Below are 20,080 nucleotides of genomic sequence, written 5' to 3' on the forward strand. Positions count from 1 at the left end.
GAGTTGTTATTTTTAAAGCCAGAAGAGGTGCATTGGAAAACATAACTAGTTGTTTTGTTTAAATTATATGCTGTCCAGGATGGGTTAGGGAATGGTGAGAAGTTAAAACAGGGAATTAGAATAGTTGGGTAGCATAGCAAATCCATACCACTTTTTTCAGGAAGGGTTGGCCTGTTTTTTACTTGAGTTTGAGGTTTGGAAATACATTTTTTTAAATGTGAATGAACAACACACTTAGATCTCTGAATTTACTTTAGTTGTTTTTTTCCTGTTTTTTAATTCACGATTGGTTACTCATCTGCATGTAGATGTGCATTTTCAGATGATTGGTTGGGGTGTAGTAGTAACACTTTAAGTATAAGTAAATCTTCAATCAGATTAAGTTTTAGTATTTAAAGTAGACTTTCTTGATAAAACTTTTAGTTAACACTGAATTTTGTGCTCATATTTTGCAGATGTTCTGAAATTAATAAATATAAGCTTTATCCCTGGATCCATCAGTTTAGCAATAACCGGAGGTCAGCTGATCAGATTCGACCCATCTCTTTCCCCGATGTTGACCCCCACAGTCTTCCTCCTGGTTCTAACTTTTCCATGACTGCAGGAGATTTTCAGGAGATCTACTCAGAATGCAGTAAGTCCAAAACAAGCATTGATAAGTTCTCTTTATTCTAAATTTAATGAGCTAAGTTTATACTAAGCCAAAGTATTGATCATTCATTTTGATAGCAGAATAAAAGATTTACTTCAGTGACAAGTTAGGATATTTTCAAAATCTTGTCTAAGGTAATGATGGGAAATATGAAGAAGTATAAGATCCCACAATTAAGAAATATAGCATCTGTTGGGTCTATTAATAAACGACAACATGTAAACAAATTCAGTGAGTAATGAATATGATAGAGATAAAAGTAGATTCGTGTGGGGAAGGAAAACTTTGTAGAAAGAAGGCTGTCACTTCAAGAATGGGGAGGCAGGGATCCCTAGGTGGCTCAGCGGTTTAGCGCCTGCCTCTGGCCCAGGGCGTGATCTTGGGGTCTCCGGATCGAGTCCCACGTCGGGCTCCCGGCATGGAGCCTGCATCTCCCTCTGCCTGTGTCTCTGCCTCTCTCTCTCTCTCTCTCTCACTGTCTATCATGAATAAATAAAATCTTTAAAAAAAAAAAAAAAAAGGAATGAGGAGGCAGAGTTACGAAGGTAGGAATGAATGAGGTAATCGGGGATGGTGGGACAGCATGACTGGAAGGGAAAGAGAGCTTGCTTTGGTAGTTTAATAGAAGATATGCCTAGAAAGGGAGATTGGTTCCAGATTGTGGGAGACCTTTATAATCAGGCCATGAAATTGGAACTTCACCTTGGCAAACAAAGTTTGAGCTAGCATTAGAGAAAGGGAGATGGTAATGGAGAGAGGGTTCGGTGTGGGGGGTGGGGAAGTAGCAGTAAAAGGAAGAAGAAAAATAGTATACTGAGAGGTCAGCAAGATCATTCATTCAAGAAATACTTATTTCAGCCCCTGCAAAGTCCCAGGTATGTTCTAGGCACGAGAAAGAGAGCAGTGAGTAAAGCAAAGTTCTGTACACGGGAATTTGTATTCCAGTAAGGACAGGGAGCAAGAACAAATTTAATATTGTGAGGAAGAATACTAAGGCAGGGTAATAGGGACACAGAGGGATTGGGAAGAGGCTGTTGTATTTATAGAGTTATCAGGGAAGGCTAAGCAGAACTTTTATTTTATTTTATTTTTAATTTTTATTTATTTATGATAGTCACAGAGAGAGAGAGAGAGAGAGAGAGGCAGAGACACAGGCAGAGGGAGACACATGCACCGGGAGCCCGATGTGGGATTCGATCCCGGGTCTCCAGGATCGCGCCCTGGGCCAAAGGCAGGCGCCAAACCGCTGCGCCACCCAGGGATCCCTAAGCAGAACTTTTTAAAAATGTTGAGCAAAGGAATGCCTGGGTGGCTCAGTGGCTGAGCATTTTTCTTCGGCTCAGGTCATGATCCTGGGGGTCCTGGGATCGAGTCCTGCTTCTCCCTCTGCCTGTGTCTCTGCCGCTCTCTCTCTATCTCTCATGAATAAATAAAAATATCTTTAAAAAAAAGTGTCGAGGGCAGCCCAGGTGGCTCAGCAGTTTAGTGCCGCCTTCCGCCCAGGGCGTGATCCTGGAGACCCGGGATTGAGTCCCGTGTCAGGCTCCCTGCGTGGTACCTGCTTCTCCCTCTGCCTGTGTCTCTGCCTGTTTCTCTTTCCCTCTGTCTCACATGAATAAATAAATAAAAGTCTTTAAAAAAAATGTTGAGCAGAGAACCTTGAAAAAGTGAAGAGGCAAACCATTCGGTATTTGGAGGGAAGTGTTGCAGACAGAAGGAATGGTGAGGGAAGAAGGATTTGGGTGGGGAAGGTGCTTATTCTGCTCAAGCAAAAGCAAGAGGCTACTTTGTAGTGAGCAGCAGGCACAGTGGTGGGAGAGGAGATTGGGGAGGGTTGCTGAGGCCAACTTCAATTAGAGAGGTAGGAAGCCATTGGAGGGACTGGGCAGGGACTTGACACAACAGTCAAGTTTTTCTTTATCTTTTCCTGAACTCTGACATTGGGATAACCTGTATTCTGAAGGTAGAGAGAGAGAGAGAGAGAGAGAGAGAGAGAGAGAGATGGAAAATGTTAGGGGTTGGAGATAGGTTAGAGAACAAGTTCTCGAAAGAGAGGTGACATAATGGGAAATATCACTTGGGTGAGTATAGGTGACCTTGTTCTGTAGCAGGGCTTGAGAGAGCAGATGGTGAAGGTCATCCTTGGTTGGATCAGTGCCCTTATGGCCCTGAAATTTGTGGACTCCAGCCTCTGCCTGTGTGCTGGGGCATGGCCTCCACGGGGCACTGTTCTCTCTTGGGATCCCTTGCTCTGCTTCTGACTGCCTCCTCCCCCTGTTCCACTGGCGACTATCCGAAGTCCTGGTGGAGAGTTTAAATATTGTTATGCCGTTTGTTTCTTGCTTGGCAACAAGTGCATACAGCCTTTTTTGTAACTTGCCAGAATTAGTGGTTAACACCAATTACATCACAGTTTAAAATTCAAATGACTGTTACTTCATCTTAACCTATTTGAAAGGAAGACTAGACATTGAGTAGATTATAAACAAAACTCTTACAAGTACCATTTGATAAAGATACGTAGTTACATAGGCTATCAAAAATGGTTTCCAAGTTAATTATCAAATTATCAGTAAAAACTTTCATGAATTGCGAAGTCTCTCATAAATGATTGTTTGGTTATCCTAATTACAGTGTTGATTGGAAGAGTTTAGCTACTGTATTCCTCCAGTTAAATGAAATATTCATAATCTGTAAGAGGTAGCTGGTACATTTGTAGAAGTAATTAAAAGAAAAGGCAGCATAACATAATGAATGTAGTAATGTGGTTTTCCTCAAATAGATACCTGGGACTGTATTGCTACCTGTTTCTTCATAGACACAGCTCACAATGTAATTGATTATATTGATACGATATGGAAAATTCTCAAGCCAGGTGGAATTTGGATAAATCTAGGTAAGTTCTTTGGTGTTTATTAGAATCTCATATGTTAATCTGAGTACTTACAGCTATTCTCTGATAACTTTGTAGTATCAAATGTTCACGAAGGTTATAGTTATGTTGTGTAAGTTCCTTTAGACTGTATCCCTGTTAGTATGTAGTTCCTCTGAGAGCAGTGGAAGCCCCAAGAATTGTGTGTTCTTAGTAGATCATTCTCATAGCAGTCATAATTAATCTGATGGTAATCCTTCTCTCATCTTCCACCACCCACCCCTCCATCAAGACTGCAACCTGTTGTGTTTTTTTCCTTCTATAATGAAACATTTGAAAGAAAGCACTTACCTCTCCCATAGAAACTTCCTCCTCAGTACATATGCTTAGTGGGAAAAGACTAGGTATGGTGACTTTCAGGACTACCTTAGTTTAAGGAAGAGAGTCATTTCATTTATGCAGAAACCTTTTTACTGCATCCTACTGCTAGGTGATGAATATTCCTATCCAGGATCTAGAGGAAGTTGCCAGTTTTACCCTCCTCTTCTAAAATAAAGGGAGACTAATGATAACATTAAGGTAAATATACTTTTCTAGTGAGATGTATAATCCATGTTAAGAAAGACATCATGGCTAGAATATAAACATTTTCAGGATCTGGGTTATTACATTACATAAGAGGACGGACAACACATTGTATGTGAGTCCATGGCTTTAGGATTGGCCTAGTTCTGTTGTTCTGCCTTGTGCTCTTTTTTTAATGATTGGACTTTACCACAGATTTTGCCATTAGGACTAAGACTAGAGAGAGAAGTGGGTCTTTCCAAACTTCTCTTTAGAATTTCATGGGACATGGGATGCCTGAATGGTCGCTTAGCGGTTGGGCACTTGCCTTCAGCTCAGGTTGTGTTCCCAGGGTCTGGGATTGAGTCCCACATTGGGCTCCCTGTGAGGAGCCTGCTTCTCCCTCTGCCTGTGTCTCTACCTCTCTCTCTCTTTTTGTGTCTCTCATGAATGAATGAATGCATAAATAAATAAATAAATAAATAAATAAATCTTAAAAAAAAAAAAAAAAGAATTTCATGGGACAGACGAGAGTGGCTGTAAAATGTAACCATAATTTGAAACAGTTATCCCAAACCTTAGGTCCTCTTTCAAAGTAGTCACTTCTCTAAAATAAATTTCTTTGAAAATTTCCCAAGGAAAGATTGAAATGTGATACAGTTGAGCCTTGAACAATGTGGGCCTTAGGGATGCTGACCCCTTGCACAATCAGAAATCTGCATGTAACATTTGACTCCCCAAAACAACTACTGGTAGCCTGCTGTTGGCCAGAAGCCTACTGATAACAGTTGGCTCGTATTTTGTATATTGCATGTATCATATACTATATTTTTACAGTAAAGTAAGATAAAGAATGTTAAGAAAATCGTAAGAGAAAATACATTGGCAATACTGTGCTGCATTTATCAACAAAATAAAACGTGGAGAAGTGGCCCTGTGCAGTTCAAACCTGTGTTGTTCATAGGTCAACTGTATTACCACCATGGGTGAGCAAATAACCTTATTTAATCTCAAAACAACCCTATGTTGAAATGGTACTTCCACTGTTTTATAGTTGAAGAATCGGAGTCTTGCTTTAAGTAACTCGCAGTGGGGTCCTAGAACTTTATATATATGGCAGAGGCAGGCTCACAGCCCAGAGCCAACCCCTTGAATGTCTAACCAGCTAGTTCTGTAGCTGGGGTCAGTTTATAACATAGCATTAACAGGTTATGTTAAATTATGTGACTAATATTTTTGACCCCAGTTACTGATTTTGGTAAGGTTTCTTGTATTTCCAAAGCGTTAACTTTCACAGAAACAGCTTTTGTTTCCTTTTTTTTTTTTTTTTTTTTTAAGATTCTATTTATTTATTCATGAAAGACAGAGAGAATGAGAGAGAGACAGAGACACAGGCAGAGGGAGAAGCAGGCTCCCTGTGGAGACCCTGATGCAGAAGTTGATCCTGGGACCCTGGGATCACAATCTGAGCCAAAGGCAGACACTCAACCACTGAGACACCCAGGTGTCACCAGAAACAACTTTTCTGTTTGAACTTTTATTTTAATAGGTTTATTAATATTTTCTTATGTAACAGGAATCATAACTGCCTGGAACAAATAAAATTTGCTCTCCATAAGCACACTGTTTGATAAGAGCAGACATGCTGGGCCACACTACATAGGTCAGAGGGGAGATCAATTAGGAGAGCTTCTGTTCTTTATACCACAGAGTTCCAAAACAATCCTGAGCATTGGAATAATGGAGAAGCGTGGTCCTTAAAAATAATTACTCAGTAGGTTAGTACTTTCCAAATAAAATTCTTTATATATGTAAGCTGAAGAATGTAAAGAATAATGATTATCTCATAGTGAATTTTCCCTTAATCCTGGCATGTTCTGGGTATCTGTTCAGAAGAATGTTCTCACTTTTCATGCCCTTTGCTCACTCATCTTTACCACATGTAATTCCTACCCTGACTCCACCTAGTCTTTCATTTCCCAATCTGTGTATCTGGTCCAGATATCTTTGTTACATTCCAAACCAACTTGGATACTTTAGAATCCAAGAAAAACTCCTGTCTTTTCTGATCTTAGCATATTCTCCCAACCAGAAAACTGTATATCCTCCTTTATTCCTCTTCTTCCTCACCACCTGCACCCAGTCAGTCCACAAGATGTGTCTCCTAAAGCTTCTCAATAGGTCTTGAATTTCTTCCTATCCCAGGGTTTCTTAGAGGCGGCACCATTGGCATCTGGGGGTGAATGGTTCTTCCCTGGCCCTCCCCAGTTATGACAGAAACACCCCCGTTGAGAACCACTGTTCCAAGCTCATGCTAGTTCCTTAGTTCAAGCCTGCATCACTGCAGTAGTTTCATCAGGGTACCCCCACCTTCAAGTTGTCTCCAGCCCTCCGTGCCTCTTTTATATCAACCTCTGTATGTTACACAAGCATGATCCTCCTAACCCGTGAATCTATTCCCATCACGTTCCCTACATAAAATTCTGGCTTTCTGGATCACCGAAACTCTTAGGATTGTGCATAGTACCCTTTGCAATCTTGTGTCTTTTTTTCTTCCACCCTGGCCCCGACTACAGGTGCCAGTCCTCTGACCTAGAAGGTCCTTTCTCTGTTGCCTCTGTTCTCACATTGGCTCTTTCCTAGGTGCTCGTAGCACTCAGCTGAGGTGATCCTTTCAGGTTGCAGTAAATATTTGTTGTATTCCTCTTTTATATTCTCACAGAATCTGTGAGCATTTAACACAACACACTGTTGCCACCCATATGTTTGTTATTCCTGGTAGTCTCTGAGCTCAGTGGGGCCAGCAGCTAATGCTGTTTACCTCCCACAGAGCCTGGCAATCAGTGGCTCTTGAGTGACTGTTCTGTGTATGAGTGCATTGTTGCAAAATTTGTAAGTGGAAACAAGTAATGTTAAGATGCCACAGTAGATGACAAAGTGGCATTTATGTTGGTAAATTTCTAACATTACCATGGTTTTGACCTTAGCCTTGTGGGCCTGGAAAAATAATTTTATCTGTAAACTGAGAGTGCATCAACCCCTGGGGGACGATTTCACCCCAACCGTGCTGACATAAGACCGGCATGTCAGTATACTCCTAAAGAACGAGAATGGTCTCTGCCAGCTATAATGGAATACCGAAAAGCTACACTGGAAGTTAAATTATCATGAAGATAATTATCTACATTCTGTGAAATCACAACTGGGATAACTGTTAATTTAGAAACCTCTTTAAGGGCAGTCTGAAGTATTGTAATATTCCTCAGGTTAGGGAAAGCTAGTGAGCTTTTTAAGGGAACTATCTGCATGTGTCCTTTGGGAAAGGCTGTGATTTGGCAAAGTGTAGAGGAGTGCCTGTGTATCCTGTTCTTCAGTTTTTCATGGTGACCCTTAAACACATGTATGTGTGATTTATTTTAAAATCTGTGTGTGAGTATACATATTCGTGCACTGATGCAGGCAGTTAGCAAAGGGAATCTTAATTTCATCTGGAAGTATAAACAGGTTAAAGTACTAAAATGAAAGACCTGCAGATTTTTCCTTCCTGTGTAGGGAAACACCCAGTTCTTCCCTGTGTGTCTCTTTTATTCCTCATACAAAACACTCACACTTCTGACACATCTGGTCACCAAATGTGGGCTTTTTTTCCTTCACAACAAGCAATTCTCTGTGACACCAGCTGGGTGCCCTGTAGTTTAACCACTTCCCATACTGTCTAGCTGGAGATAGTGTAAGATACCACAGATTAAGGGTTCAGTCTCACAGAACCCCCACCCCTCTACTTCAGACACTAGTCACAGATGGTCACCTGTGCTTCTGACCAGCTGTACGTCTATAGGCTGCAGATTGGAAGTTCTAACAACTCCCTCTTTGGGTTTGATTGCTAGAGTGGCTCACAGAACTTAGGGAAACACTTAGGTTTACCATTTTATTCAAGGATACAGATGAACACCCAGATGGAAGAGATATGTAGAGCAGAGTATCTGGGAAGGGATGTGGAACTTCCATGCTCTCTGTCCAGGGGTTGCCACTGTCCCAGCACCGCCACATATCCACCATCCCAGTAGCTCTCTGAACTCCATGCTTTGGGGATTTGATGGAGGCTTCATCATGTAGGCATTACCAGTCATTCAATTTTTAAGCCCTTCTCCCTTCTCAAGAGAATTGTGGTGCAGGGCTGAAAATTCCAAGCTTCTAATCACCGCTTGGTCTTTTTGGTGATGAGCCCTTGTCCAGTAGCCACCCAGAAGCCCACTTACAGTTGTCTCATTAGAACAAAAGATGCTCCTGTCACCCAGGAAATTATGAGTTTCAGGATCCCTGTGTCAGGGGCCAGAGTCAGAGGCATAATATCTGAATAAAAGGTGCTGCTCCTAGTGTTCTTACCACTTAGGAAGTTAGAAGGATTTCAGGAACTTTGTGCCAGAGACCAGTATGTATTTTTTCTATTATCTCACAAGTCCCAAAGGAGATTCTTATAAAGTATAATGAGTCCTGTCAAATTTTAAAGTATTTTAAAGCTGAATATTTTTTGAAACATGAGAGGTTTTGTATAAAAGGTAGATAAGTGACACATTATCTCACACCGAGACCTTGTTATAGTTGTAAAAATAGAAAAAGGGTCTAAAACAATGACAATGGCAAGGAGGGAACCCTCCCTGTTCATCAGGGAACAACACAATGTAACAAGTTTTTCAGATGGGGTAGCTGGATAAGTTTTACAAAAAAAAAAAAAAAAAAAACCAATGAGAATAGAGCCGGTTGACCTGCAATAACCCTGGACGATGACTGGCTATGTGATGGACTTGGAATAATCCTGGAATAAGAGTGACTGTATAGGAAAGATAGACATTGAAGATTTATGTATAAATCAACAAGTCGAACCTCATGTGACCAAGTAACCAAGATGCCTACCTTGGGCCCGTTCTAGTCCATGCTCAGGTAAAGACCAAAGTTTAATTTAGTGGATAAAGTGAATGGGAAAGAAAATTTATCAGTCTGCTTGAAAAATGAGCCAGCAGTGACTGTCCTCCTACCCAACCTGCATTCCTGCACCCTCGATACATCCCTACTCAGCCTATTCAACTTTTTGCTGAGGTTTGAGTGCCAGCTCTTTTGTTTTGAACAGTTGCATGCCATGTTTCTTTAAGTGGGCAGTTTCGTATAGCTACCACAAGCTTTTTCCTAGTTAATGTGTAAGGTATCTTTTCCTGTATCTTAAATCTTTTCTGTATCTTTGTTTTAGATCTGTCTTATCAACAGCATAGTTATATTTTGTTTTCCAATCTAACAATCACTGTCTCTTAACTGGAATTTTAGAGCCTTAAGGATATAAATGGTTTAAATTTACTTGTCCCAGATTTAGCAAGTGGGGCCCCCTTCTCCTGTGTCTGTCTGATATATCTCTGTCGTGTTTGAACACCTCCTTTCTGGCATAATCAGGTGGACCCGGCTCTTCTTGTACTTTCTCTGCTAGGCCCTCAGATCAGCCATTTTTTCCCCACGGGTTCCTGGTTCTTTTTTAATATAGAATGGTATATAGAAATGTTAGATTAATTACACTTGTAGAAGTGAAATATGCACAGAGTATTTGTCGAAGTATCTGTAATAGACTATAAAAAATACACAACTGTAATACAGGTTATCTTTGGGTGGTAAAATTTACAGATGCTTAACTGTACATTCACTGCTATGCTGGGCATTATTGTGGACTCACAAGAAACTGAACATGTGATCCTTTACTCATGTAGCTTGTAATTCTAGTTTAAAAAAATGCAGATTACATGAAAAATAATCAGGGAGCCATGCAAATGGTACATTTAATGAATTTTTTTTTTCATTTAATGAATTTTTAAACTAGGGTATATTAAGAGGGTGAGCAGTAGGGCTGGAAATTTGGATGGATTATATTAAAACTTGATTTCAGCAAGGTTTTGGAGCATGGCTAAAGCTTGAGTTAGAGAGTTGGAGCTTTCTAGGTGGAATACAACATGAGTAGAGGTACAGTATGACCGGACTATGTAAGAATCATTGGAGTTTTTATTTAGACATAATAAGACAATATTGCTGGAAGCTCTTAAAGTAATGGAGCAGGAGCATCATATACTTTAGAGCTCCTGGACAAACTGCTATGAGGCTCTGCATGTTTATAAAAAGGCTTCAAAGGCTTTGCGATGGTCTAACACAGCAGGTGCTCAATAAATGGTAGTTATCGTTTTTACTAGTACTAATAAAACTAACAGGAAGTTAAGCTTGACAGAATAGTTTGATGGTAAGCCATTGTTGTCTTCTGAAAAGAGTACTAACATATATTCATAGCCATTTTTTTCTAGTAGTTTATGTTGGGTAAAAAAGAGGAAAGGAAGAAAAACGTTTTAACTCTTAGTATGTTCCACAGAGAGATTAGCCTTTTGGGAAGAAAAGCTGTCCTGTTGTTACTCTTATTTCCTGTGATTAGCACATTGTATGAGGGGTAAGGATGGTGAGTTAGGTATAGTTAACCCAATGAAAGGTAAAGAAAAGATTGTTTAGATTAGTACTGGAGCATAACTGTTGAATGATTGGGTTGCCTGGATGAGGCTGATGATGGAGGCAAAATGTGAGAGATTGAAAGATTGGAGACTTTGGTTTGAGTCAGATGGTAGGTAGTACCTTGGATATATGGAATGAAATCATAGTAAAGGGGGAGTATCATTTTAAACAGTTGTGATTGCTCTCGTTTACCTAATGCCTTCTATATGCTAGGTGTATTGGATGTTACCTCGGATTAAAGTCAAATTATATGGAGCAGAGCTAGTGACTTGTCCAATGGCACAGTTAGTAACTGTTAGAGCTGGGATATGAGCTGTGCACTTAAAAAGCGAGCTCTGGTGTCACCTCTTCCTTTCAGCAAGCCTTGCCTATAACTTCCACTATCCCTACACACTCTCTAGACCTAGGCTAGCTTGAGGGCCCTTGATAGCCAGTTTGTAGCTGCAGTTGTGCATTTATTTAAGGAATTATAATTACAGTATACCTCTGGAACTTAAGGACTTCACATCCTCTGATCCACTTGCTCCTTCAGTAACTTAAGAATTACAGGTGTAAGGCTCACGGTGTGGAGAATCACATTGCAATCCTGGTATACCAGAGGGTCTCAGCCCCCATAAGTGTAAGCCCAGCACTCGAATGTGGGGTGAAGTGCTGGGCTTACTGGGCCAGAGTTTCAGGGGTCTGGACACATGCCCTTGGCAGATGTAAAGGTTCTGCTCTTTTCCTTTTTATGTTTGTTTCATCTACGACACATCTTATAATTCAACTTGGAGTTCTAACACAGCAACTAGTGCAAGTTTATATTTAAGTAATTCATTCATAATATCTTTAAACCGTAGGTCCTCTGCTGTACCACTTTGAAAATTTGGCAAATGAACTTTCCATAGAATTGAGCTATGAAGATATAAAAAATGTCGTTCTGCAGTATGGATTCCAGGTAGAGGTAAGGATGGAATGAAGTACTGCCACATTCTAACTTCCAGTGCTCTTAAACAGGAATAGTAATAATATGACAGTTCCTGACTTCACCTCTTTGTTCTCATCCATAAAGTAGAAATAATACTTAGCTTTTTGAATTATTAGGATTTGGCAGAATGTGTATGTAAATGGAAAACTGCAATCCCTGGTGTAATCAATCACCTTTTGGTACATGGTAGCTTACAATTATCACAAGATCAGCCCTTGCAGACTGATAGTTATAAGTAGACTGGCTTCTGGAAGAGTGGACGGAGGTGGAAGGGCAATGATATTGTCCACTGTATTCCTGCAGGTGTTTCTGTAGTGCTCATTTTTTTAATCATGTGATTATAAGGTTTTATGATATTTTGACTTGTGTTTTAGTTGTGTTTATTTAGAACCATTCCATTCATTTGAAAAATAAACATATTTGTTTTTAAATATGAAGAGAAGCAATATATCAGAGTCATGTAGAGCTCTTATTAGTGATGTGACCATGAGCAATCTGTTCTTTGTAAAGTGGGATTACTAATAATGCCAATCTAAAGGGGATATTTGTATGTAATGAATGAACTAGTAAAAAGTATGTTTAAAATAGCATCTGTCACAGGTACTCAGTATTTGTGTTATCATGGTCATCATCATCATTATGATTATTGTTTGCATTCCAGGTGGAAAAAGAATCTGTCTTGTCAACATATACTGTGAATGATCTCTCCATGATGAAATACTACTATGAATGTGTCTTGTTTGTGGTCCGTAAACCACAGTAACGTTCTCAAGCAGTATCAGCAGGAAAAAAAGTTTGATAAGAGCAAATGCTGAAATAAACAACTCAAAATCAACTATATCCCGATGACAGGACACAACCTCAAATCAGTGGTGCCTTCTTATTCCTAACAAAATTTAGAAATAGCATCTATTTTCTTAATATGTCTATCGCTTTTTCAGAAATATACTATGCCATGCATATTTGTACTACAAAAGTAAAAATGGAGGAAATGTCTTCAAGTATACTTTTTCCTTGAAGCCCAGAATTGTCTTTCAGTAGAAAAAAACTAAACTTTTATCTCCAGTGGTCTTCACGAAGCTGTCTATTGCAAGTCTGCCATACTAATGACTACTAGTATTGAAGTCCCCAAAAATATCTGTTTTGTGTGCATTGCACATGTTATTTTTAGAAGAGTCTGAGGATCCTCTCACATTCAGCATCTGGAATTGGGACTTTTGTTTGCTCTGGACCTAAGCAATCCATACATGTGTGTCTATCCTTTTATCATTCAAATTATTTTCTTTTCTAGCTCAGCTGAACTTAGAGAAGCATCAGACATTTCATTTTTATGAAATGCTAAATTTAATAAGATCACAGGCCAGTCAAATGCATTCAAGCATTCAAGTAACTGAAAAATTAGTCTTTGGGGTACACTAAACTGAACATTATTTGAAAGCATACTCATCATGAATCACTCTGAAATGTATGAGATCTCAACACTTTTAGGTGAGGCACAAAAAGCCTTTATTCAAGGTACTTCTCGGAAAATGGGGAAATAAGAATAAGATCTGCCCATTTGAAATGTATGATTTTAAACTAGAAGTGAATACAGTCTGTCAGTGAATGTTTACAATAATGTCTTTTCTTTAAATTACCTGGATCACAAAAGCAAGCACTTTTTTTTCATTAACCTGTCATGATGGTATTAACCGTGGGGAAATTTTGAATATGAAATTCAGGGATGAATTACTGCCCATGGTCTGTGTCTTCAATATTGTAAGCAGCAGCCATTGATGTAATTTCAGATTAACACCAATTTTGTTCCCTGATAGCTGGAGTTAAAACAGTATATGCTGCTTTAAATTTCTACCTCTAGCAGATTTTTTTTCTATTGGAGGGAGTTTTCCTTTGTATTTTTTTATGTTTATTATTTTGTTTCCAGTAGCTTGGAAAGCAGAGATGACTAATTTAATGTTTTAACCTTTTCTTGGGAAAAGGAAGTATTCTTGTTGGATATTTTCACAGGTGATTATGATGGCATTAAATGACCTCTGTGGCAATTTGAATTAATTATATAAACTTAATCTCAATAATGTGCTATAGGATTAATGTCCTGTTCTAATAGGAAGACTTACTTGTGAATCTTTAGGCCTTTTTTGTCAGTTATGTTGGGGGAGTCTGCGCAATTTGGCTTCTTACTAGTAGGAGCTTTGCTGTGTAAGGGAGCTTTTGTGGCCTTTGCTCCTGTTATGCAGTTAAAGGTCTCCATGAAGATTATCTGAATTGGCTAAATTTGTAGTGTTTTGAGTTACAAAAACAAACAAAAATCTATTTCTTTTTTGTGTATCCCCCACCCCCATAGTGTTCAGTTAGAATTCTCATTAACTCCCACGTGAACGAATTTGAAATTAATTGGTGGGGAGGGGGAGAAAACCCAAAATTTGTTTTTAAGAAAAAAAAAGCTTAAAAGGATCCTAAGTATTTAAAAAATTCATTGAAAGGAAAGGAATGCATGCTATTTTTGAGTCATGTAGAAAGGCTTTTTATTCACTGACTAGTATTCACTTTTTTACTTGTATCATAACAAATGATATTGTTTTTCTCATAAAGGCAAAAATACGTTGATAGCAGGGAGTTGGCTTTATTACTTAAAATTTTGGCTATCAGGTTTTATTCTTTAATAATGTTACTTATATTTCTAAATTATACCTTACATTTTAGTTAATACTGAAATTGGCCACTTCATTTGTTTTTAATTTCTCATATCATGACTACTGTTTTTCAAATGTTCTACACAAATTTGCATCACTTTTTTTCTTTTTGCTTTTGTAGTTAATATATTCTGAACTTGAAAATTGTGGTATCAATCAATAATAGAAGTGTCACTGGAGGATTTTTTATATTATGTGTAGTCCTAGCTACTAAAGTATGTAAGCCTTAAAGTTTTTTGTTCTTTTTCCTTATATTAGCTCTATATACAAATGTTTTCATTCATTTTCATAAAGCAGGAGGAGATAGGTCATTGTTCTTGCTTCTGCTTCCCCCCAACCCCCACCCCCGCCCTTTTCCATATTCTGAAGCGGTGCAGGTTAGGGTATTTTAATCAAGCGAGCAAGACGGGAAATGTAAAATATAAAGAGAAGCTGTCTAAATCACAGTATAAAATTATGAAGTTTGGGAACTGTAAAATGTACTGTATTTATATGTAATTCTCATTCTAAAAGTTGCCACAAAGGCTGAATTGGAAGCTTCATGTCTGCATGAAATTTCCTATATTTTTAATGTGTATGATGGACTTAATTTTTCTTGAATATTAAAGTCTGCCAATTGCTATGAAACAGTATTTGCTTGGTTGTTTCCATCTAAGTAGTAGTAACAGTGGATGTGGGAATTTTATTTTATTTTTTATTTTTTAAAAGATTTTATTTATTTATTCATAGAGACACACACAGAGAGAGAGGAAGAGGCAAAGATACAGGCAAAGTGAGAAGCAGGCTCCATGCAGGGAGCCTGACATGGGACTCGATCCCTGGTCCTGAGGATCACACCCCGGGCTGCAGGCGGCGCCCAACCGCTGCGCCACTGGGGCTGCCTGGATGTGGGGATTTTAATTCAATGAACACATACTTTTAAATCCTTACACGAGCCTATTCTTATATGCTTCTAGAAAGTCAATAAGAGTACTTGGTCTTTTGAGTATGTCAGGTCTTACACTAATTAATCTTGATCTTTGGTTTTGTCAAATAATTGAAAAATAATAGGAAATAAAAGGAAACCAGTACAAGAGAGTTCCAGGACCAGCCATTAGTAGCACAAACTACTGGACTTGCTACTTACTCTGGGTTTGTTTTCCTGAACTATTTGATCTCAGGCAAGATGGTTGTAAGTGTGTTTCCTCATCTGTAAGAGGATTGATACCACCTGTTTCAAAGGGTTTTATGAGGTCATGTGCTATTATGTGCAATATTATGTGAAAGCACCTGAGTAGACAATGTAATTTCCATCTATGTTGACTGCTGTATAGTGATAAAAAAAAAAAAGATGAAGATTAGTAACAGGACCTTAGTTTTAATGTTATGGTTAAAAAAAAAAATTCAGTGGAATCCTGGGGGGAAAAATCAAAGATGACAAGTATGTATGGATGGATTCTTGCATATTTAAAGTTTGGTGGGAATTGTAAAGAAATGAAATAGTAGGTAGTGGGAGAGAAGGCACAAGCAAAACTTAATGGAGGGGCCACTCACTTTTAGAAACATGCTAGCATCTGCCTCTTATATGTTTGATTATTTCTCTTCAATAGATACATAGAAGTAGAATCATTCAGCCAGTGTGTGTGTGCATTTTCATTCAAGTTGCCTTTCAAAAAAATGAACAATTTACACGCCACACTGTTTTGGAGTAACTCTGCATCTATTCTCTGGCCAATACTGGATTTTGCTAAACTTGTCATTTCTGTCCATATAATAGGAAAAAGTATCTAATTTTAATATTCATTTCCTTATTAGGTTGAGCAATTTATGTAAGTGTAATGCTCAGAAAAAGGTATCTTTAGTCTGCCAGTCAGTAGGTTTTCAGCTGGCATACCAGACAGGTCATTGGCAACAATCCAAAGTTAGTAAAAATGTATGATACTGAACAACTGCAACCCCTTGGGCGCTCCTAGGTTTCAACTTAAAGAACCAGGGATCTAGGCCCAGGAATTCAGAGAATGTGAGTCCAGAGCCCCCATTAAACCAGCGGCTTTGCTGTAGGTGGTAAACTGGGGCATGAAGTTTACCCCTAAAGGAATAGCTGCCATTTTCTCGTAGCACCAAAAAGCTGCCTAGGGCCAGGCCAGCTACATTCCTGAATATGCTATTTGACTTGGAAGGCTTGTTGGGTCCTTGTCGCTGCTTTACTCATCAAGTTCAAACTGACCCGCCTCCAAAGGAGAATGTCAAACCAAAGAGGCATTCAGTCTCAAAAGCACAGTCACAGATTAATAGTTTCCCTGTTTTGTACAAAGGTGTCTTTGGTGATTGTCAGGCAGTTGATCCTACTGTCAAGTACCTGGCTGTGTGGCCTGTGAGAATTTAGGCAGCCAGCCATTAAGTCTTTGAAGCTGTGGTTTCTCCCTCCTGGAGTTCAATACCATTTCTGCTGGCCCGCCCAGGAAGGGACAGTCCATGCAGTAGTCCTTGAATGTGACTTACTGGAAGGAAAAGTGCAGGCAAATAATATGTCAGATCCATTGTACATGTTTTGAATTGGCCCAAAGCGCCTCAGTGAGAGGTTATTTTCGAGGTGTCTGACTCCTTGGTAAATAAAAAAATAAAAACTGTGATTTTTTTTTTTTTTTTCCCCAGGCCTAAACATAGGTAATTACAAAGGCTTTACCTGGCTGGCTCATGGAACAAGGCTGGCCTCCCTGTACCAGACCTGCTGCATAGCTAAGGTGCTGCAGTCTCTAGTGGGACTTATAATCAAGGGCTCAGGCTCTTGGTCATAGCTTCAGTCCTAGCCCTGTGCCTCCATTCAGAGCCGCTTTATCAGAGGCTCTGGGGGAAGCCTTCCTCAGGCGCCTCTGCTGAGACCTGCTTAGAGGAAGGAGAGGGGTTAGCATGAAGGCACATTTCTGCACCTTGACTTGGTGCTTTTCCCATGCAGGCCCTCCTCCTCTTTCACCCCATCCCCCCAGGTCTACAAGCCTGCAGTTTTTCTGGAAATCCACCATGATGTCTGCAGATCCACCTGCCCCTTGACTGGGGTGGTGGTGGTCTGTGGTCCATAGGAGACAGTGGAGCAGGGAGGAACCTATGGTTTGTCCAGTAGAGCCTCTTGCTTTTACTGTTTAAGTGATCAGAGGTTGCACCTGTTATTTTCATTTTGGCTCCTTATATCAACCTGCTATCCCAACACTTGGCAAATCAGCTCTCCTGGCTCAGGTGAGCCCCTAAAAATTTCCGCTTCCTTCCCACTGTGAGCGCTGTCCAAAACTATCATTTGAATTCTTGTCTTTTTCCTCTATAGGATCATAGACCAAGAAGTTTAACAAGTACATCAGGAGCCACACCACAGCCACAACAGACCAAGTGACCCCAGCTGGGAGGCAGGGCAGGCTGGTCCGTTGAGACAGTGGGAGGAAGTGGTAGGAAGCTAACCCAATTTTCTCCATTGACCTCTGGCTCCTGAGTTTATGTGCCTGAGCACTGCTGCCACTTCCTCCCCGTGCTTGCAGCATCCAGTGAGTGCCCAGCCCCCAGGGCCCTTTACTTTCTGCTCATGCACATGCCATTGTGCTCTCCGGCCCACAGTCTTCTAGCTTTGGCCACTCTGGCACCCAGAGCCCCAACTTCACTGCCAGCCATGTTTAGTGGTGGCAAGACTGTGCACTAATAGGCAAGGCTTTTTCCTCACTTTCCAGTGGCCAACTACACTCACTTCTACCAAATGGACTTCTATTTTCATTTTTTTTTATTTTTTTTTATTTTTTTTAATTTTTTATTTATTTATGATAGTCACAGAGAGAGAGAGAAAGGCAGAGACACAGGCAGAGGGAGAAGCAGGCTCCATGCACCGGGAGCCTGATGTGGGATTCGATCCCGGGTCTCCAGGATCGCGCCCTGGGCCAAAGGCAGGCGCTAAACCACTGCGCCACCCAGGGATCCCTGGACTTCTATTTTCAGATCACCCAAAGCTCTATATTGAATAGCAGATTCCTCATTGCTGACATTAATCTCAGTTGAGGGCACTATTTAGCTGTAAGAATTCAACTTCTTACAATATATTCCAATTCCTTTCTCACATCATTCATGCTATTGTCACACATTTTACTTTAATATGCATAATAAACCCCAGAAAACATTGTTACTATTTTTGCTATAACTGAATTCTTTTAAAGCAATAAAAATATATTTTTTGTGTTTTATAGTTTCTGGTGTGTGGTGTTTCTAAAATATCTCCACAAATTTCTCCCTTTGCTATAGTTTCATTCTTCTCCCTCTTAAGGTGTGGGCTGTAGTGACTCACTTCTAATACATAGATGGAGGTAGAAACGTGTGATTTACACCAGCCCCCATCAGCAGCAGCTATACTGTATGTAATACTTTAAGCCAGGAGGACTTCCAGCCTCCTGATCTGCTCCAAGTCTTTCTCTTGAGCACCCAGTGGAAAGCCATGAGAAAAACCAAATCTTGTGAGTGCAAACATCCCCTGTGTCTGAGACTTCCACTATTCCAAACTGATCTGGTAACCCACAATTGCCAAGAATGTAAAATTTTTTGCAGGTCATAAAAGTCATTGTACCTTCCATTTTTCTCTCAAGTCACTTAAATTAAGAGAGACAAAAAAGACATGTCATGAGGGCATTCACCTAACTGGAGAATCCCATGTGATGAAGAAACAGTTATACGTGTACAATGAGCTTGGAAGTGGGTCCCCCAGCTCCAGGCAAGCCCGCTGATGAAGCCCCAGCCAACATCTTGACCGCAACCACATGAGCAACCCTAGTCAGACCCTTTAAGTCTGAGCTGATGTTGAATTCCTGACCCACAGACAGAAAATGGGTCAGGTTTGTTCATTTAAGCCGCTGAGTTTTGGTGTAATTTATGACAAAACACTTATCATTTCTTTGTGTGCATCCAAGTTTCCATCTGGTAGCAAGCCTGCACCTTAAGAACTTCCCTTAACATTTCTCGTATCTGGTCTGCTAGCAATGCATTCTCTTAGATTTTGTCTGACAAATCCTTTATCTTAAATTTTATTTTGTAAAAGACTTGCTGAATACAAAATTCTGGGTTGACTTTTATTCATTAAAGATGTCACCATTATTTAGATGAGTACTCTGCTATAATCCTTACTTTTGTCTCTCTGAATGTTTTTCTTTTTAAACTGGCTGCTTTCAAGTAGTCTCTCTTCAGTTTTCAATAGTTTGACTATGACATGTCTACGCATGTGTTTGGTTATCCTTTTTGCTGTAACTGTGGCTGATGTTATTACTTCAGAAAAATCTTATCTCTTCAAATATTCCTTCTGCCCTATTCTATCTTTCTAGGACTTCTATTGAATGTACATTAGATGGCTTGTTATTGTCCATGATTCCTGGATGCTCTGTTTGGAGGTTGCTTTTTATTTATTTTACTATTATTTTAATTTTCCTGTTTCCTTATCTTCAAGTTCCTTGAATCATTCCTCATCTGTGTCCATTCTAATAATGAGCTGGTTAAGAATTTTCATCTGTTATGCTTTTTAATTTCAAGCATTTCCATTTATCTTTATAATTTAATTTCCAACTCTGCTAAAATTCCCTGTGCATCAATGCATGTTGCTCAACTTTTCCACCATATCCTTTAATATATTACAGGAATTTGATTGATAAAAGATTGATAATCCCAATATCCTGTTCACTGGAGTCTACTTCTGTTAATTGCTTCATCTCTTGATGTTTTTGTTTGCTTTCTCCTATTGCTTTTTCCCTGAGTCTTTAAGTATTGAATTCTATCTGTTGTGTAGAAAAACAACAAGCAAACAGAGA

The 20,080-nt window shown here is 39.5% G+C and overlaps 1 protein-coding gene across 4 annotated transcripts in view; it reads left to right on the forward strand.

The window, feature by feature from the left end:
• Positions 1–14,906, forward strand: part of CARNMT1 (carnosine N-methyltransferase 1) — a 41,355-nt gene extending 26,449 nt beyond the window's left edge. For all 4 annotated transcript variants that reach the window (XM_072837802.1, XM_072837808.1, XM_072837818.1 and 1 more), the window contains 4 exons: positions 456–634; positions 3,435–3,548; positions 11,459–11,562; positions 12,248–14,906. In XM_072837802.1, coding sequence (XP_072693903.1) covers positions 456–634; positions 3,435–3,548; positions 11,459–11,562; positions 12,248–12,349 — 499 coding nt within the window. In that variant the 3' untranslated portion in view covers positions 12,350–14,906. The remainder of the gene's footprint in view (positions 1–455; positions 635–3,434; positions 3,549–11,458; positions 11,563–12,247) is intronic.
• Positions 14,907–20,080: the final 5,174 nt, after the last annotated feature.

This window comes from Canis lupus, chromosome 1 (genome assembly GCF_048164855.1).
Source record: "Canis lupus baileyi chromosome 1, mCanLup2.hap1, whole genome shotgun sequence".
NCBI lineage: Eukaryota > Metazoa > Chordata > Mammalia > Carnivora > Canidae > Canis > Canis lupus.